The sequence below is a fragment of the Rhinopithecus bieti genome, unplaced genomic scaffold (assembly GCF_001698545.2).
Source record: "Rhinopithecus bieti isolate Rb0 unplaced genomic scaffold, ASM169854v2 scaffold_12592, whole genome shotgun sequence".
In the NCBI taxonomy this organism is placed as follows: Eukaryota; Metazoa; Chordata; class Mammalia; order Primates; family Cercopithecidae; genus Rhinopithecus; species Rhinopithecus bieti.
In genome coordinates this window covers 196,501-215,443 of record NW_016807142.1, presented here as the reverse complement: position 1 = coordinate 215,443, position 18,943 = coordinate 196,501, and the positions used below count along the sequence as shown (strand labels likewise).

The window sequence follows — 18,943 nt, the reverse complement described above, 5'->3', positions numbered from 1 at the left end:
TTTTTGTATTTTTTAGTAGAGACGGGGTTTCACCGTATTAGCGAGGATGGTCTCGATCTCCTGACCTCATGATCCGCCCATCTCGGCCTCCCAAAGTGCTGGGATTACAGGCTTGAGCCACCGTGCCCGGCCTAATTTTTGTATTTTTACAAAAGATGGGGTTTCACCATATTGGCCAGGCTGGTCTTGAACTCCTGACCTCATGATCCACCAGCCTTGGCCTCCCAAAGTGCTGGGATTACAGGCATGAGCCACTGCCCCGAGTGGATTTGTTTTTTTAAAAAAGTTGAGAAGCATTAACAGTAAATATTGAATGAATTAGGCCGACCAAACAAAAATTTGCCAGGCCTGGTGGCACACACCTGTAGTCCCAGCTACTCAGGAGGCTGAGGTGGGAAAAATCACTTGAGCCTGGGAGGCAGAGGTTGCAGTGAGCCAAGATTGCACCACTGCACTCCAGCCTGGGTGACAAAGTAAGACCCTGTCTCAAAAAACTAAAGTAAACTAAAATATTGAAGGAATGAATGAATGCTGGTCATTTGTACTGAACACTGTGTACGTGTGTTATATGATGCAATATTTTATGTAATCCCGACTTTAGAGAGATTCCTATAGCCCTCTAGAACTTGCCCCCACACACCAGAAATAAAAAGGACTCGTGCTTCATGACTAATGTTCGAAGTCTTGAAAATTCTTTTTTTTTTTTTTTTTTTTTTTGTTTGAGACAGAGTCTCACTCTGTCACCCAGGCTGGAGTGCAGTGGCACGATCTCGGCTCACTGCAACCTCTGCCTCCCGGATTCAAGCAATTCTCCTGTCTCAGCCTTGGCCTCCCAAAGTGCTAGGATTACAGGCATGAGCCACCGCCCCAAGTGGATTTGTTTTTTTAACAAAGTTGAGAAGCATTAACAGTAAATATTGAACAAATTAGGCTGAGTGCAGTGGCTCACACACTACTCAGTGGCTCCTGAGTAGCTGGGATTACAGGCATGTGCCACCATGCCAGTTAATTTTCGTATGTTTAGTAGAGATGGGGTTTCGCCATATTGGCCAGGCTGGTCTCCAACTCCTGACCTCAAGTGATCTGCCCGTCTCCGCCTCCCAAAGTGCTGGGATTACAGGCGTGAGCCACCACGCCTGGCCGCCTTGATAATTCTTAATTTAAGATGGGTAGCTTTACATTTTCCAGTAGCTAAAGAGAAAGTATTGGGCCACCTAAGTTATTTCCTGACATTTAGAACAGATGCAATGAATTACTTGCTAATGACGTGGGTCTGCTGCTCATGTCATTCATTAGTTCTTCAGTTTCCCCTATTGAGTAATTAAATCTGTCCATTTGTTTCTGTTCTTCAGTTTCCCCTATTGAGCAATTAAATCTATCAATTTCTTTCTGTTACCACCACCCCAGCTGAGATTCCTAGCACTCCCACCTGGCTTCCTGCAGGTCTCAAACCTTAAGCTGTGTCCCGGTTGAGAACAGGGGCTACGCTTCATTTCTGGTACCTGGCACAATGCTTGGCACGTTGGAGTTGCTCAAGAAATGCTTACTGTGTGTTCTGCCTTCAGGGCTGTTCTCCCTCCAGTTGCTCCTGCATGCTTCTCCTGAATGGAATCTCCCTAAAGCAGCACCAGGCCCACCTTGATCCTCCCTTCCCCCGCCTGAGAACTTTTTTCCAAAGTGTGTTTGGAAAACACTGCCCCAGGCCAGGTGCGGTGGCTCATGCCTGTAATCCCAGCACTTTGGGAGGCCGAGGAGGGTGAATCACAAGGTCAGGAGATCGAGACCATCCTGGCTAACATGGTGAAACCCCGTCTCTACTAAAAATATAAAAAATTAGCCAGGCGTGGTGGCGGGCGCCTGTAGTCCCAGCTACTGGGGAGGCTGAGGCAGGAGAATGGCGTGAACCCGGGAGGCGGAGCTTGCAGTGAGCCGAGATCGTGCCACTGCACTCCAGCCTGGGCGAAAGAGCGAGACTCCATCTCAAAAAAGAAAAAAAAAAAAAAAAAAAAAACACTGCCCCTCAGGATGCTTGGTGGGAGGCAGGGCAGGGTGGGAGCCTACAGAGAGAGTACAGGATACACTCTCTCTGTAGGCTTACACCACCCATAGGTTCTGAAAAGTACTGCCCCAGGGAAGCCTCTTTAATTAACTGCTTAATCCAGTGTTTTCCAAATGTGATGGACCACAAAAGCCCTTTTTCCATAAAATCTACTTACTTCCTGGAGAATTAACATCCATACAACACACACTTTGGGCAATGTGCTGTCCATTTGGTGGCACAGGCCATGCTCTTAGAGACTATGCTATGCCAAGAACCAAGAAGAGTGGCCCAGACCCTATCATGGAGGCAGTGGGAGTCCTTGAGGGTTCCCAAGCAGAAGAAGGGCAGGGTAAATGAGCGGGAGGCTTGGGGAAGGGGTGGGGGCTGCCCGAGACAGAAAGGGCCTGTCTGTAAGCACCTGCCCACAGCCCAAAGTCCCAGCTGCAGGGGACTCACTGGACCACTTGGTAGTAGCGCTGGAGGAAGAGGGACCAGCCCTCGGGGGTGAGGTACAGTGGGGCCTCCAGGTCCTTGTCGATGTCCATGTGGGCCAGGTTGCTAAGGTACTCCTCGCACACACACAGAGCTTCATCCACAAACTCTGGGGACACCGACACTGGGTTTTTCTCCTGTTTCTTGCGCTGCTTGTCTCCTGCACATAGGGAGGGGCCTGTCACGATCCCATATCAAGGCAGGTAACCTGACACATGCCACAGCCCCCATTGTCCTAAGGCCTGTCACTTACATGAGGCCCAGCACGTACCTAGATAGATCCCTTACTGCCCTGGGATGTGTCACTTAGCTGAGGCTTTGCTCTAAATTCACTGCAACTCTAGCACTTGCCCCTGGCTCCCACTGTCCCAGGACCTGTCACTCACTTAAGACTCTGCCCTAAATGTCCCCAAGACCTCTGACAGCACCTATAGCCTCTCTGCCCCTGGGACCTCTAACACACCTGAGGCTCTGCCTAAAATGCACCTGGGAGCCTTGGCCTATGTGAACCCAGTTATACATGAATACCCTCCTCCAAGTCTGACACAGCTTCTTAAGTCCACGCAACAGAAATCCAGACCCACTCCCAGAATCCTGATACAGAGCTACAATCATTAGCCCACAGAAGCACTAACCTGTGTGTGTACTGTGACTGCACAAGGCCCTGACACACCTGAAAGTGATTACAGAAACTGACCCTTCAGAAGACCTCCATGCACATCCACAGACCTGACTCACCCGGCACATCGCAATGCACTGAAGACCCTGATATACAACTGAGGCCCTCAGACCCCTGCAGCCTGACCTATACCATAAAAGCTTAAGCACAGGGTCTCTAGCCACACCCAAGGTCCTTTTGCCCCTTATCCTGGCACACAACCAAGCCTTCCCTGTACGTGACACATGCAAGAGACAGCAATGGGGAGGTCTCCCTCTGGAAGAGGCAGGGATTTTCCTCCTTCCTGGAGAGCTGCCTCTACTTCCCTGAATCCCTCACTGATGGGTCCCTGGATTACAGGACTAGGAGCCTGGAGGCACGAGCTAAATCCAGAAAGGGAAAGGGCAGGCAGTGGTTGGGCTGGCATGCAATGATAGTGAGGGTTCCTCTTTGTCCCCCTCCATTCCAAGCTCTTCCTTATGTTCAGGCCTAAGCTGTTCTCAGGCCATGTGTAAAGCCCGGTTTCACTGCTTCCTCCTCCTCAGAGACCTGAGCTCCTCACAGGCAGGGACGGACCATGTCTTCTTAGTCTGCCCTCTCCAGGGTGCTTGGCCACATGCCAGGCCCATGGGAGGGCGGAATGAGGAGTGGATCAACTAACAAATGGATGGGAAGACAAGTGTCTAGGTACCTGGGACAGAAAAATGGATGAGTGGATGGACTGGAGGACAAATAGGTAGTAGATAGGAGAATGGAATAGCAGGTAGGTAGATGGGTAGATGGATCTGTGGAAGGATAGGTAGGCAGGGAGTGGATAGATGGATGGGGAGTATGGAGCTGACGTCAGGTAGATGAATGAAGAGATTAACAATGGGTGACAGGTGGGAGGATGGAAGCATGAATGGAAGTGTGGGTGGGTGAATCGGTAGATCAGAGAGTAGGTGAATAAGTGGGTACATAGGTGAATGGATGAGTGGATGGATGGATGGATGGATGGATGGATGGATGGATAGATAGATGGGTAGATGTGAATCATACACAGATGTGTAAATGAACCAGTAGGTGGGTGGATGAATAGATAGGTAGAAGGGCAGATAGGGGGAAGGGCAGCTGGGTGGAGGATAAATGGGTGGGAGAGTGGAGGTAATCACAGTACTTACCTGAGGCCTCTTCCTCTACTGCCTGGATAGGGTATGACTTCCACTCAGACTTCACCACCAGCTTGAGAACGTTGCGGGCAGCTGTCAGCCAGAAGTCCTCTGCTCCCAGGCCAGGGGATACCCTGCTCAGCCCCTAGGCTTGAGGCCTGTTCTGGTTCCAGAACCTGATCATGACTTGCCCCATTTTGGATCCAGAACCTGATCATGACTTGCCCCATTTTGGATCCAGAACCTGACTCTACCTTTTCGGACTCTAGAGCCTGAGTTTAGAACGTGCTCCTGTTTCAGGCCATGTACGGTGGCTTATGCCTGTAATCTCAGCACTTTGGGAGGCTGAGGTGGGTGGATCACGAGGTCAGGAGATCGAGACCATCCTGGCTAACACAGTGAAACCCCGTCTCTACTAAAAATACAAAAAATTAGCTGGGTGTGATGGTGGGCGCCTGTAATCCCAGCTACTAGGAAGGTTGAGGCAGAAGAATGGCATGAACCTGGGAGGCGGAACTTGCAGTGAGCCAAGATCGAGCCACTGCACTCCAATCTGGGTGACAGAGTGAGACTCCGTCTCAAAAAAAAAAAAAAAAAGGACTTGCTCCTGTTTCAGTTGTGGAACCAGACCCCAAATCTGACCTGACTTGGATCATATTCTGCCTTCAGAATCTGGCTTGGACCCATTGTCTGATTTATTTCTTCTGTTCATCACCTACTTGTGATACTTACTCTATCCTGAGAACCAGACTGTGTCGTATTTCAGATTTTGAATGTAATTTAAACCTAGCATAGAATCTGGATCCAAATTCTAACCTGAATTTAGAACATATTGTGGAATTGGAACCTAGTCTGCCTTAGAAACCCAAAGCCTGCAGCCTTTTTTGGAACCCAATTCAACAAGTGGAACTTGATATAAGCCTGGAATCTGTTCTGGATTCCAAACTCAAGGGACTGACCAACTTTTAGAACCTGCTCTAGAATATAAGCCAAGCTACCTGAGCTTTTCTGGAGGTCAGAGTTGACCAAGCTAAGAGGCTCATTAATGGAGGGCACATTAGGGAAGGATAAGGATTGAGGGTGGAAAAGGAAATCTGCTGGGGCAGATGAGGACATGAAGAGAGGCCTGTCGCTCTCCAACATGAGCCAGAGCTTCAGCCCTGCTCCGTCAGCCTGAGGTCCAGGCATGGGACTGGGGGTCTCCTTACCTATGAAGGCTTTTTTGTCATCCTCAGCCCCCAGGCGGTAGCAGCGTGGGAAGAAGGAGTTGGCATCAACCTCATCAAACCACGGCAAATTCCGGAGATTGAGACATAGACCCACCTACGGAGTTAGTGCTGAGAGGGCAGGGCAGGACTGCCCATACTCAGCACACACCCAGACAGCTCAGAAAGACCCTAAATGGATATGCTCTCAGAGCCTTGGCCCCACTTGCAAGGTCTGAGTTGCTCACATCTATCACCATATATTTGCCTGGGCAGTGTCCTTTGCCAAGAATACCTGACGTCCCTCCTGTCCACCCTTTCACTTTTTTTTTTTTTTTTTTTGAGACGGAGTCTCACTCTGTCGCCCAGGCTGGAGTGCAGTGGCCGGATCTCAGCTCACTGCAAGCTCCGCCTCCCGGGTTCACGCCATTCTCCTGCCTCAGCCTCCTGAGTAGCTGGGACTACAGGCACCCAACACCACGCCCGGCTAATTTTTTGTATTTTTTTAGTAGAGACGGGGTTTCACCGTGTTAGCCAGGATGGTCTCGATCTCCTGACCTCGTGATCCGCCCGTCTTGGCCTCCCAAAGTGCTGGGATTACAGGCTTGAGCCACCGCACCTGGCCAACTCTTTCACATTCTTAAAGAGCTGCCAAGGCCAAGCACAGTAGTTTACACCTGTAATCCCAGCACTCTGGGAGGCTGAAATAGGAGGACTGCTTGAGGCCAAGAGCAGCCTGGGCAACATAGCAAGATCTCACCTCTTAAAAATAGAACAAAACAAGAGCTGCTTCTTCTAGAATCCTTCCTAACCCACACCAATAATATAATGGCAGGTCATTATTACAAAGCCCTTCATCCTTGCCACAACCCCAGAAGATAGTCCTTACTGGTATTCTCACTGAAAGATGAGAAAACTGAGGCTCAGACAGGTGAAGTCACTTGCTAAGAAACCCAGGTAAGTCTGGGCATGATGGCTCATGCCTGTAATCCCAGCACTTTGGGAAGCTGAAGTGGATCACCTGAGGTCATGAGTTCAAGACCAGCTTGGCCAACAGGATGAAACGCCGTTTCTACTAAAAAATACAAAAATTAGCCAGGTGTGGTGACACATACCTGTAGTCCCAGCTACTCAGGAGGCGAGGCAGAAGAATTGCTTGAACCTGGGAGGCAGAGATTGCAGTGGGCAGAGATTGCACCACTGCATTCCAGCCTGGGAGACGGAGTGAGACTCCACTCAAAAAAAAAAAGAAACCCAAGTAAGACAGAATGGGTTCAATAGCCAGATATCTTCTGCTTAGGAGGTTAAGAGTCTGCTTGCTCACTATCATTGGGTTTGGTGATTGTTCTACCTCCAGACCCATTTGAATGCTGGAGCCCATTTTAGTCACTATATCTACACATGCCAGATACGGTACAGGGGCTGGATTTGAACCAGCCAGATGCTGGTCAGACTCCAAATCTTCTGAATTATATACTTCCCCTTGCCCTGAGAATTTCCTCTTACTAACAAGGAGAGCAGGGAGGAGGGCTGCCAGCCCAAGGGCGGGGAGTTGGAGGCTGCCCTGCCTGCTCCTCTAGGGAGCCCACCTTTGTGGTAAAGGAGCCAGCCCGCGCGTAGTGGTTTATCATCTGATCCTTGGAGAGGAAGCGACAGTCGAGCACATCTCGCCGGGTGGTCCAGATGAAGTAGGGGGTCTCATTCTGAACCATGCGGGACTGGGGAGACAGGGAGGAGACAGAAACACAGAGGCCAGTGTGGGTAGCAGGGCCTAAGGCAGCCTCTCCCTGCCCTGCTGAGCAGGGTGGGTGAACAGGAAGGAGAGGATGCTTCCAAGGTGGACTCTAGCCCACACGTCATCTTTGTGTAAGTCAAGATTTCTCTTCCTCCAGGGCACAGGTGGGCAGAGGCCAAGCCAGTCTTTCAGGCTCCTTTTGGCCTTAGGGATGCCAAAGACTCCCTTCTGCCTCCCTTTGTCACTGCTTAAGGTGTCATATGAGGCTTGTCATTCTCAGCCCCCAGGCGGTGGCAGCGTGAGAAGAAGGAGTTGGCATTAGCCTCATCAAACCACGGCAAATTCCAAAGACTGAGACATAGACCCAACTATGGAGTTAGCCGCTGAGGGGGCAGGGCCCCTAAGGGTGTCCCCAAGCAGTGACAAAGCTGCACAACTGAATGTCACACTTTGTTCTGGCCCATGGTCATCAGTGACTTGCCCAGGGGCAGGACAGTGACTCCAACCTGATGGGCACACAGCCTGTGACAAAGGCTCTCTCATGGACCCCACCTCTCGCCATCCTTCCTACAATTCTGAGAGGTGGGATAATTATTCATAACCAATGTCAGCACATGCTGGGCCCTGCTCTAAGCACTTTCCATGCCAATTCATTCAAGGTTCACCACAGTTCTACGTGGTAGGTGCTAAGGTAATCTCTATTTTGCAGATGAGGAAACTGAGGCATAGGAAGACAAGCGACTTGCCCAAGGGCTCATGAGACTGACCCATATGAAGCTGCCAATATTCAGCCATTCCTGACATAGAGAAATGGCTTTTTTTTTTTTTTTGAGATGGAGTCTGATTCTGTCACCCAGGCTGGAGTGCAGTGGCATGATTTTGGCTCACTGCAACCTCCGTCTCCTGGGTTCAAGTGATTCTTCTGCCTCAGCTTCTCTAGTAGCTGGAATTACAGGTGTGTGCCACCAGACCCAGATAATTTTTTTCTTTTTTTAAATATTTTTAGTAGAGACGGGGGTTTCACTATGCTCCCCAGGCTGGTCTCGAACTCCTGACCTCAAATAAGCCACTCACCTTGGCCTCCCAAAGTGTTGTGATTACAGGCATGACCCACTACGCCTGGCCAGAAATGGCAATTTTATATAGTTGACCTCAGTAAGTGGCACTACCAAGATGCAAACCCAAGTACCCTCACCTCAACATGCATGTCCTCCACATCATCACACCCGACTCTTTCAGCTTTTTTTTTTTTTTTCAGATGAAGTTATCGCTTGTTCTGTCACCCAGGCTGAAGTGCAGTGGTGCGATTTCAGCTCACTACAACCTCCATCTCCTAAGTTCAAGCAATTCTCATGCCTCACCCTCCCGAGTAGCTGGGATTACAGGTGCCCGCCACCACGCCTGGCTAATTTTTGTATTTTTATTTTATTTTTGAGACAGAGTCTTGCTCTGTCGCCCAGGCTGGAGTGCAGTGGTGTGATCTCAGCTCACTGCAACCTTCGCTACCCAGATTCAAGCAATTCTCCTGCCTCAGCCGCCCAAGTAGCTGTGATGACAGGCATACACCACTACACCCAGGTAATTTTTATATTTTTTTAATAGGGACAGGATTTCACCATGGTGGCCAGGTTGGTCTTGAACTCCTGACCTCAGGTGATCCGTCAGCCTCGGCCTCCCAAAGTGCTGGGATTACAGGCGTGAGCTACTGTGCCCGGCCTTTATTTTATTTTTTATTTTTATTTTTTGAGACAGAGTCTTACTCTGTTGCCCAGGCTGGGATGCAGTGGTGTGATCTCAGTTCACTGCAACCTCCACCTCCTGGGTTCAAGCGATTCTGCTGCCTCAGTTTCCTGAGTAGTTGGGATTACAGGCGCCTGCCACCACACCCGGCTAATTTTTTTTTTTTTTTCCAGTAGAGATGGGTTTTCACCACGTTGGCCAGGCTGGTCTCAAACTCCTAACCTCAAGGGATCCGCCCTCCTCAGCCTCCCAAAGTACTAGGATTACAGGCATAAGCCACCCCACTCCGCCTCTTCCAGAGCTTTTTAAGCCCTTCCTTCCTACCTTCACTTACCAAAAGCAGAGGGAGAAAGTGAACTATGGGGTTTTTATTTGAAGGGGGAGTTACCATGCATGGAGGCTATGCTGGCATCTGGTATGACCTAGCAGAGCTCTGAATCATAGGCCAGATGGGACACAGGCCTGATGTGTCCCTCCCCACTCTGCGGCCCTATCCAGCCTTTATTCACTTATTTCTTTTTTAGAGATAGAGTCTTGCTTTGTTGCTCAGGCTGGAGTGCAGTGGTGCGATCATAGCTCACTGCAGCCTGTAATTCCCGGGTTCAAGCGATCCTCCCACCTTAGCCTCCCAAGTAGATGGGACTACAGGAACATGCCACCACACCCGGATAATGTTTTTCTACCTTTTTTTGTAAAGACTGAGTCTTACTATGTTGCCCAGGCTAGTCTTGAACTCCTAGCCTCAAGTGATCCTCCCACCTTGGCCTCCTGAGTAGCTGGGACCACAGGCGTGAGCCACCATGCCCAGCTCTATCCAGCCTTTAAAGAAGCAGTTTTTACTACAGATAGGGAAACTGTGGCTCAGAGAAAGAAAGGACTAGTCTGAGGTCACCCAGCTGGACACCAATGCTCTCCCACTAAGCAGGCAGCCCCTGCTTCATCTTGTCCCCCAGGGCCCTCACCATCAGAGCGTGTGTTCCATCTAGGTCATCAAATTTCAGTAAATCATCCAAGTCGAACAGCTGTGGTGGCTGGAACTCCTCATCCTCATCTTCATCCTCTGTGGATGCAGAGCCCAGAGCTGATGAGTTTCCTCTCCCTGCCCCATAGTCCATAAGGCCTCAACCCTGGGACAGTGGGACTCAGGAGGGACAGCTGTGGAAAGGGAGGGAACCACTCACCATCCTCAGTGGTGTCACTGTCACCCATCGCTGAGCTATCCAGATCCTTTTGGGGTGGCAGCAGGGTGGGGCCTGAGCGATGGACCATCTTCTTCTCCACCCAGCCCCTCCGGCGCAAGAGACACCGGATCACTGGGTAGCAGCCTTGGATTGTAAAGATCTTCTTCTGCTGCAAGGTGAGAGATGGATACTTCTTCAATAAGTATTGCATAAGTGCCAGACATAGGGGATATAAAGGTGAACCAGATAGTATGGACACTGCCATCAGGAAATTTTTATATTCCAGTAGGAGAAATAAACAGACTATACATAAGTAGAGAAATAAATATGCATGGTAATAATAATAGCAATGGCTACTATTTATTGAGGACCTACTACGTGCTGAGCACTTACATGCATTACTAACAATACTATGCGTTTTTGTTTTGTTTTGTTTGAGATAGGGTCTCACTCTGTTGCCCAGGCTGGAGTGTAGTGGCACAATTTCGGCTCACTGCACACTCTTCCTCCTGGGTTCAAGTGGTTCTCCTGCCTCAGCCTCCTTGAGTACCTGGGATTACAGGTGTGCACCACCATGCCCAGAATTTTTTTTTTTTTTTTTTTTTTTTTTTTTTTTTTTTTTGAGACGGAGTCTTCCTCTGTCACCCAGGCTGGAATAGCATGATCTTGGCTCACTGCAACCTCCACCTCCCGGGTTCAAGTGATTCTCCTGCCGCAGCCTCCCCAGTAGCTGGGAGTACAGGTGTGTGTCACTACACCCAGCTAATTTTTGTACTTTTAGTAGAGACGAGGTTTCACCATATTTGCCACACTGGTCTCAAACTCCTGACTTTAGGTGATCCACCCACCTTGGCCTCCCAAAGTGCTGGAATTACAGGCATCAGCCACCGCATCTGGCGCCCCAGATAATTTTTATATTTTTTGGTAGAGACTGGTTTTCACTGTGTTGGCCAGGCTGGTCTTGAACTCCTGGCCTCAAGTGATCCTCCTGCCTTGGCCTCCCAAAATGCTAGGATTACAGGTGTCAGCCACCTTGCCTGGCCAATACTATGCATTTTTATTAGATACTGTTATCTCCATTTTACTGGCTATGAAACAGAGGCATAGAGAAGTTGAGCAGGGTGCCTGAGGCCCCACAGTGGTTAAGCAAAAGAGCAGGGATTTACATCCTGGCAGTTTGGCTCCAGAAACTGCATACTTAATGGGATCCAGAGAAACTATTTAGAAATACATGGTGAGGGAAGGTTGAAAGGAAGCCATGAATTTACAGAGCTGGGAAATGGCGATTCAGGCAGAGGGGAAAGCATGTGCAAAGGCCTTGAGGCTGGAGAGAGGTCAGAAGGAACTGAAGGGCCAGGTGCGGTGGCTCAAGCCTGTAATCCCAGCACTTTGGGAGGCCGAGACAGGCGGATCACGAGGTCAGAAGATCGAGGCCATCCTGGCTAACACGGTGAAACCCCGTCTCTACTAAAAAATACAAAAAGAAAAAAACTAGCCGGGCGAGGTGGCGGGCACCTGTAGTCCCAGCTACTCGGGAGACTGAGGCAGGAGAATGGCGTGAACCCGGGAGGCGGAGCTTGCAGTGAGCCGAGATCCGGCCACTGCACTCCAGCCTGGGCGACAGCGCGAGACTCCGTCTCAAAAAAAAAAAAAAAAAAAGAAGGAACTGAAGGGAGACCAGAGTGAGTAGAGCATGGAAAATGATGGGGAAAGCCCCAGAGGAGGTAGGCAGTGGCTAGACTGTGGAAGGCCTGCAGGCCTTGGAACGGACTTGGATTTCATACTAAGAGTGTCGTGAGCACAAAAGGTAGGGAGTCTTTCCAGGCTTGACTTGCTGCTGTATGGCAAAAAGATGAGGGGACAGGATGGAGGCAGACCAGTTAGGAGGCTGTCATGGTTTGCCTAGGAGAGAAATCACAATTACTATAATGAAGGTGGTTATATCACAGACTGGAGAAGGTGCTAGAGTTGAGAATCGTTTTGGAGGTGGAGATGACAAGTGGTTTTGCTGATGGGATTAGACCTGTGGGTGAAGAAACAGAAAGATGAGATTTCTGGCATGAGGAACTGAGAGATGGGAAAGACCAGAGACTGGGAGGACAACAGGTTTGGGCAGGAAGATCAAAGTCTGGCCGGGCGCGGTGGCTCAAGCCTGTAATCCCAGCACTTTGGGAGGCCGAGACGGGCGGATCACGAGGACAGGAGATCGAGACCATCCTGGCTAACACGGTGAAACCCCGTCTCTACTAAAAAATACAAAAAACTAGCCGGGCGAGGTGGCAGCGCCTGTAGTCCCAGCTACCCGGGAGGCTGAGGCAGGAGAATGGCGTGAACCCGGGAGGCGGAGCTTGCAGTGAGCTGAGATCCGGCCACAGCACTCCAGCCTGGGTGACAGAGCTAGACTCCGTCTCAAAAAAAAAAAAAAAAAAAAAAAAAAAAAGGAAGATCAAAGTCTGGTTTGGGACATGAATTTGAAATGCTTGTTAAGTTTTCTGGGTGTAGATGATAGGTAGGGGGCTGGATCTACGGGATGTGGAGTTCGAGGCTGGGCTGGAAGGGGCACAGAGGGGGTGCAGCACACTGACTGGACTCAGCCAAGGCCACAGCCAAAGGAGACAGACCTGGGGAAGGGGTCAGGGGGCCCCAACCTTCAAAGGCCACTGAAAAGCGGCAGCCAAAGAGGGAGAAAGGAAAACGAGGAGCGTGCAGTCAGACAGCCAAGGGGAAGAGTGTGTGGGGCAGCGGTGTACAAAGATACAGGGTGCCCAACCGAGATCAAAACAGAAAGGCACTGCTGGGTTTGGCTCCCTGGAACTCACCAGGCACCTTGATTAGAGTGGGACATCACAGGGAACCAGAGTGGAGGGAGCCCAGAAGTTTGGTGCTGAAGGGGTAAATGGGGAGGTAGTTGAAGATGGGTGTGGTGGTTGAGGGTTTTTGCTGTTGTTTTTTCTTTTGCTTTTGTTTTTTAAGGATATAAGAAAATAGCGCAGGGAGACAGGTTGAGCCGCTCCCAGGGCCCTTTCTAAGTGCCCCCGCCCCTCCTCTGACCTTGACAGCTCTCTCCACATAGATTTTGGCGTTTCTGAGCCGGTTCATGTGGGACGCCTTGGAGGATCCTCGCCAGAGGACCGGGAAACCTGCAGAAAGATGCGGAGTAGGGGCGGGGTAGACTGGGCCTGGGCCTAGGGTCCCGGCCTAGGATCTTTTCTGGCCGCCGATAGCCACGCCTCTTCTCTGCCTCCCGCCTTCATCCGGATGTCCACCCTTGGCCGCTCTTCTCCCGACCCCCATTCCCTCCCTCCACCCCAGCATCTTGTCGTCCTCGCAGCCGCTGTAGGCCAGAGCGAACGGGCTGCACGGGGCCTCACCATTCTGCGGAGAGGGGTCATCCAGGACCGGGGTGTGCGGGGGGCCGAGGGGGCGGGGATCCGCGGCGCCCTGGGCGTGGGTGCCTGGGACCAGCGTCTTGAAGGCGCGGCCGAGGCGGCGCGCAGGGACGGGGCTGCCCGCCTGGCATCTACCGCCTGCGTGACCCTCCTCGGGCTGGGCGGAGGCAGGGCCGGGCCATGGCAGCCTCCAGGGTGGACGGAACTCGGAGCGGTGGGCCGAAGGGAAACTGGTGCGTGGCTCGAGCGGCTGCGGCTTTCGCAGCCAGTTGCACACCGGGCCGCCCCCCTGGCGGTACCAGGAGGCCAAGCCCCGGCGCCCGGGCCCCAGCTCCCCAGCGCTCAGGAGCAGCGGTGCGTCGGGGCCCTGCATGCGCCCCTCGCCGCGCTCGCCCTCCCAGCGCCCCTGATCCCGCCTCCCCTCCGCGTCGCCGCCTCCTCTCCCGGGAAGGTCCTGCCTAGGCTCGAGCCTTGTCCTCCGTTCCAAGCCCCGCCCCGTTTGCTATTGCCTTGGAAACCATTCCCTGGGCACCATCAGACCGCTCGGGGTTGGTTGGAGGCTGCAGTGGGCCCCGGGGCAGTCAAGCGAGGGCTTCCTCAGGACCTGAGGCCTCACCCAGACCCTTGATGAGCGGGGCACTGAAGGCGGAAGAGAGCACTGAGCCCCAGTTAGTGTCGCCGTTCCTTATCCAGTACTTCCTGGTGCCACCGGCCCTGGGGTTTGAGCGATTCTACAGTATTTATAGGCGCTAACAAATGTCTCCTGACCTCATGGAGCTTACAGCCCAGTGAGGGGAATAAAAAGTAACAAAGGGAATAGTTACAGGTATAATAAGGGCAATGAACAAGCAGAGGTGAAACCAGGAAGAGGGCGCATTTTAGATAAAGTGGAGTTAGAGGATGTCCTCTCTGAAGAGGTGATACATTTAAGCTGAAGATGTAAATGCGAGGAGTCAGGAGTCACCAGGGAAAGGGGAGCAACAGCACTTCAGGGAACAAACAGTCCCAGCAACAGCCCTGAGAAGGGTTAAGAACCCTTGTGCGAACTACAAGACAGCCAGAGTGGCTGGAGCCTGGTGAGGCCAGATCAGACCTGCCGGGCCTGGCAGATGGGCCTAGGGTAAGGTCCTTAGCGAGGGCAGCATATGGGGGTAACACAAAAGTGCAGAGCACACCCTCCCCAGGAACTTGGAAATGGAAAAACGGATCATCATTTGAGTCAACTGTGAAAGAAATGTAATAAATCAGAACAGTTATGCCTGGCCCCCAGGCTGACTGTAAGCAACCTTTTTGGAAGCACTGGCAAAGTATTATCCTCAAAAGTCACAGGGGAGATAAGGTTCCAAGATGTTAAACAATTTGCCTCAAATCACACAGCAGAGGCAGCATTGCAACCCTGGTCTGACTCCAAAGCCTGTCTCTTAAACACCTGTATGTTATCACGCAGGTTGCCTGTTAGTCACAGAAGGACCACATGGGGACAGTTTGAGAGGCCAACTCTAGCAGTGCCCATGCAGGCAGAGTTGAAGAGAGTACCCTGGTCAGAGCCCAGCTTTGTTAGTCACTGGGTAGATGTGCTCTTAAGAGTGAAGGTGGATCCCCCACCTTCCTGTCCAGCTGACCCCAACCCCCCTTTAGCTGTGTTCCCAAAAGGCACATCCCCAGGAGAGGTGATTTAGGGAATTTGGACCCTGGGAGAGAGATACGTGACAAATGAGGGTTGTGGCTGGCTCACCCAGGCAATGCTGTCCTGTGAGGGTTGTTGAGTGACCAGCTGCTATACCCTATTAGTCACCCAGTTTCACTGTGACCACCTTTAACATTCGCTGCAAAGCTAGAACATAACCATGTGCCCTGGAGGAGGGAACATCTAATTCAGAGGGGTAGTGAGGTAGGTCACAGAGGAAATGTCATAAAGGGGATGATAACACTTGGGTAGGCTGAGGCGGGAGGATCACCCAAGGCAGCCCAGGCAACATAGCGAGAACTAAAAAAAACTAAAAACAAAAAAAAATCAGCTGGGCGTAGTGGCACAGGCCTGTGGTCCCAGCTACTCAGGAAGCTGAGGTGGGAGAATCACTTGAGCCTGGGGAAGCTGAGGCTGCAGTGAGCCACGACTGCACCACTGCACTCCAGCCTGGGTGACAAAGTGAGACCGTCTCAAAAATGAAAAAAAAAAAAAAAAAAAAAAAAGGTGGCGGGGGAGAGGGGCAATAGCTGTTCCAGTTGCCCTCACCCACTCCTCCCTTTAACATCACCTTGTCCACCCCATCAAGAGAGACCCCTCTGGCCATCTGTAGGAATCCCTTTTCAAAGCTCAGCTCAAAGGTTAACCCTTCTTGAAGCTTACCCTGACACTCTCTCCTATATTTACCTCTTGGCCCCCTGACTTCCAATATTAAATATAAAACACTTCAGTGAACCTTTTACATACCTAGCCCTTTTCCTGGACCTCCAAGTCTCTTCAAGGCAAGGATAACATCATGAACACTGGAAATTATTCAACAGCCCAGCCACTGGGCTGGTGAACAACTACGGTTCAGTCAGTACCTGTGTGGTAGGGACCGTGTCAGATTATTCATATTCATTATCTCTACTGAGACACAAAATAGAAACAACTTGACCAAATTTTTCAAGAAGAATCAGGATTCAAACACAAGGGTTTTTTGTTTTTTTTTTTACTTCAAGGTGTTACTAAGGTGTAGTACTATCCAATGGAACTTTCTGCAATGATAGGAATCTCTATGTATGTGTTGCATATGCTCTATGTCTATATATGCTGGTTTTTTTTTTTTTTTGAGACGGAGTCTTGCTCCGTCGCCCGGGCTGGAGTGCAGTGGCCAGATCTCAGCTCACTGCAAGCTCCGCCTCCTGGGTTTACACCATTCTCCTGCCTCAGCCTCCTGAGTAGCTGGGACTACAGGGGCCCGCCACCTCGCCCGGCTAGTTTTTTGTATTTTTTAGTAGAGACGGGGTTTCACCATGTTAGCCAGGATGGTCTCGATCTCCTGACCTCGTGATCCGCCCGTCTCGGCCTCCCAAAGTGCTGGGATTACAGGCTTGAGCCACCGCGCCCGGCCTATACATGCTGTTATACATGGTAGTCACTGGTAGCTGTTAAGTTGCCAGTGGGACTGGGGAACTGGATTTTAAACTTTAATTGTAATAATTAAAATTTAAATAGCCACTTGTGGATGGTGATTACTGTTTTGGCACAGGCAAAAGTCTACTCTCTTGCTCACTGGCTAGATTTGGGGCAAGTTTTTACATCTCACGTTTGGAATCTGTTTCCTTATCCACCAAATGGGAGCACTGTTTCTCTGAGGTTACTTTTTAGCCCAAGTAAGTTCATTATGTGAAAAGCACCAAAGCTCTGTATAGGCAGAGAGAGCAGTTTCAGAAATGAATGGTGCCTGGACTACAATGAATGGAGTCTCTGGGTTGGGGCCCCTGATAGGAATAATGGTGGGACCAATCATGAGAATTTGCACCCAGTGGGGAGCTCCAGGCACAATTACCAGCCATCTGGTCTCAGGGAAAAGAAGCCCCACCTCCCCTCCTTTCATACACACAGACAGCAAAGACCTCATGCAGCCCCAAAGGGGCAAAAAGAGACTTTAATTAGGGGAGGGAGGATCCACCAGAATCAGAAAAGGGACAGCTAGCGTGGGAGCAGACGAGCCAGAACAGGCAGGAGGAGGGCCCAGCTGGGAAGCTCTAGAGGACTCACCTCGCAACCTCTGGCACAGGCACTGGTACTGACGGACAAGGCGAAACAGCGGCCCCTCTCAACTGGGAGGGTACCCAGTGGCCCCTGTAGTCAGGGGTTGCCTGGCTTTTGGGCCCCAGGTCCTAGGCATGACTGGTGGTCACCAATTTGGCCCTTGTCCCCAACCAGTGCTGGGGGGCCATCTTCAGGCAGAACTCAGGAAGCTGGCAGAGGGTTCCCACCACTTATATTGGGGCCAAGGAGGCTTAGGAATAAAAGGGTAAGGGAGAGAAACTGGAGTCTGAAACCTCCCTCCCTCCCCACCTGGGGTGGCATAGGAGAGAAAAAATAAAGTCGCCTTCTGGCTCCAGGCCCGCCCAGACCCACAGCAACCAATAAGGTACAATCACTGGGACCAGTCACAGTCACTGGAGATGGAGGTTTTTAAAAAAAAAAAAAAAAAAAAAAAAAAGGTTACAGTATCCTACAAGCACAGAGTTTAAGTTTCAAGACGTTAAAAAAAATCTGTCCCGGCCCAGGGCACTGAACATCAGAAGCCAGCCTCACCAGGCATGTGTGGCCTTGGGGCAGGTCCACTGCTGCTTTCTTGCCCAGCTAGCAAGCACACCACCCACCTCCCGCATCAAATGCCCACCCCAACCCAGCTCCCTGCTGCCGCCGCTGCTGCTCTGGGGAGTGACTCCAGGACGCCTTCGTGGAGACATGAGTAGTCTGAGGGGGAAGGCCATGAGATCCAGCCAGATGGTTTAAAACTGTCAAGAGAACCAAGAGGCAGTGCATGGTGGTTATTATTGCATCCTGGTAGGGCTGCTCTAAGGAGCTGTGTGAACCTGAGCTGCCACTGTGCTCGTATCTCTGAGGGACAGAGTTGGGTCCCAGGACACCTTGTGGTCATGCTCTAATTCAGCCAGCTTTCAGAAGTGACCTATGGGCACTGGCCCTAAGCCTAACACTAGATGAGGCAGAAAAATTAACAGCCATGGAGCTTCTCCACAGCTCCCCTGTGCCCTGGCATGGAGGCTGCTAGAAAGCCCTGTCAGCATCCTGCCTGGTGAACTAAGGTTGCTTTCTTTAGGCATGGGGGCTCTCATGCAAGGGGCTTGGGGACTCAGAGGGCCAAGTGGAGAAGGACCCAGGTTCTGGTACTTTTGTGTCAAGCTCTGGATGATCCTCCAACCAAGACAGGCTCTTGAAATGTTTTCTGCCCTCAAGGGTCCCCCATGCTGCCTAGAATAGCCCTGGACATTTTAGAGACCAAAGGTTGTGAACCAATGGTCCATGCCTGAAAGCAGCCCAAAGATGAGCACTGTATGGCCCACATGGTGTTTAAAAGAATATGAATTAGTTGGCGGGGCACGGTGGCTCACGCCTGTAATCCTAGCACTTTGGAAGGCCCAAGTGGGTGGATCACGAGGTCAGGATATTGAGACCATCCTGGCTCACATGGTGAAACCCCGTCTCTACTAAAAGTACCAAAAAAATTAGCTGGGCATGGTGGCGGGCGCCTGTAGTCCCAGCTACTCGAGAGGCTGAGGCAGGAGAATGGCATGAACCCAGGAGGCGGAGCCTGCAGTGAGCCAGACTCCAGCCTGGGCGACAGAGAGAGACTCCATTAAAAAAAAAA

At 51.2% G+C, this 18,943-nt stretch overlaps 2 protein-coding genes across 2 annotated transcripts in view; both read right to left on the bottom strand.

Moving 5' to 3' along the window:
* Nucleotides 1–14,885, bottom strand: part of TTLL3 (tubulin tyrosine ligase like 3) — a 27,771-nt gene extending 12,886 nt beyond the window's left edge. Inside the window, 7 exon segments of the mRNA XM_017880350.1 lie at nucleotides 2,498–2,693; nucleotides 4,352–4,450; nucleotides 5,548–5,662; nucleotides 9,982–10,079; nucleotides 10,201–10,369; nucleotides 13,252–13,340; nucleotides 13,572–14,885. Coding sequence (XP_017735839.1) covers nucleotides 2,498–2,693; nucleotides 4,352–4,450; nucleotides 5,548–5,662; nucleotides 9,982–10,079; nucleotides 10,201–10,369; nucleotides 13,252–13,340; nucleotides 13,572–13,962 — 1,157 coding nt within the window. The 5' untranslated portion in view covers nucleotides 13,963–14,885.
* Nucleotides 14,886–17,171: 2,286 nt separating this feature from the next.
* The window catches only part of ARPC4 (actin related protein 2/3 complex subunit 4), a 19,978-nt gene continuing 18,206 nt past the window's right edge, over nucleotides 17,172–18,943 (bottom strand). The window contains exon 6 of the mRNA XM_017880352.1: nucleotides 17,172–18,071. Coding sequence (XP_017735841.1) covers nucleotides 18,066–18,071 — 6 coding nt within the window. The 3' untranslated portion in view covers nucleotides 17,172–18,065. The remainder of the gene's footprint in view (nucleotides 18,072–18,943) is intronic.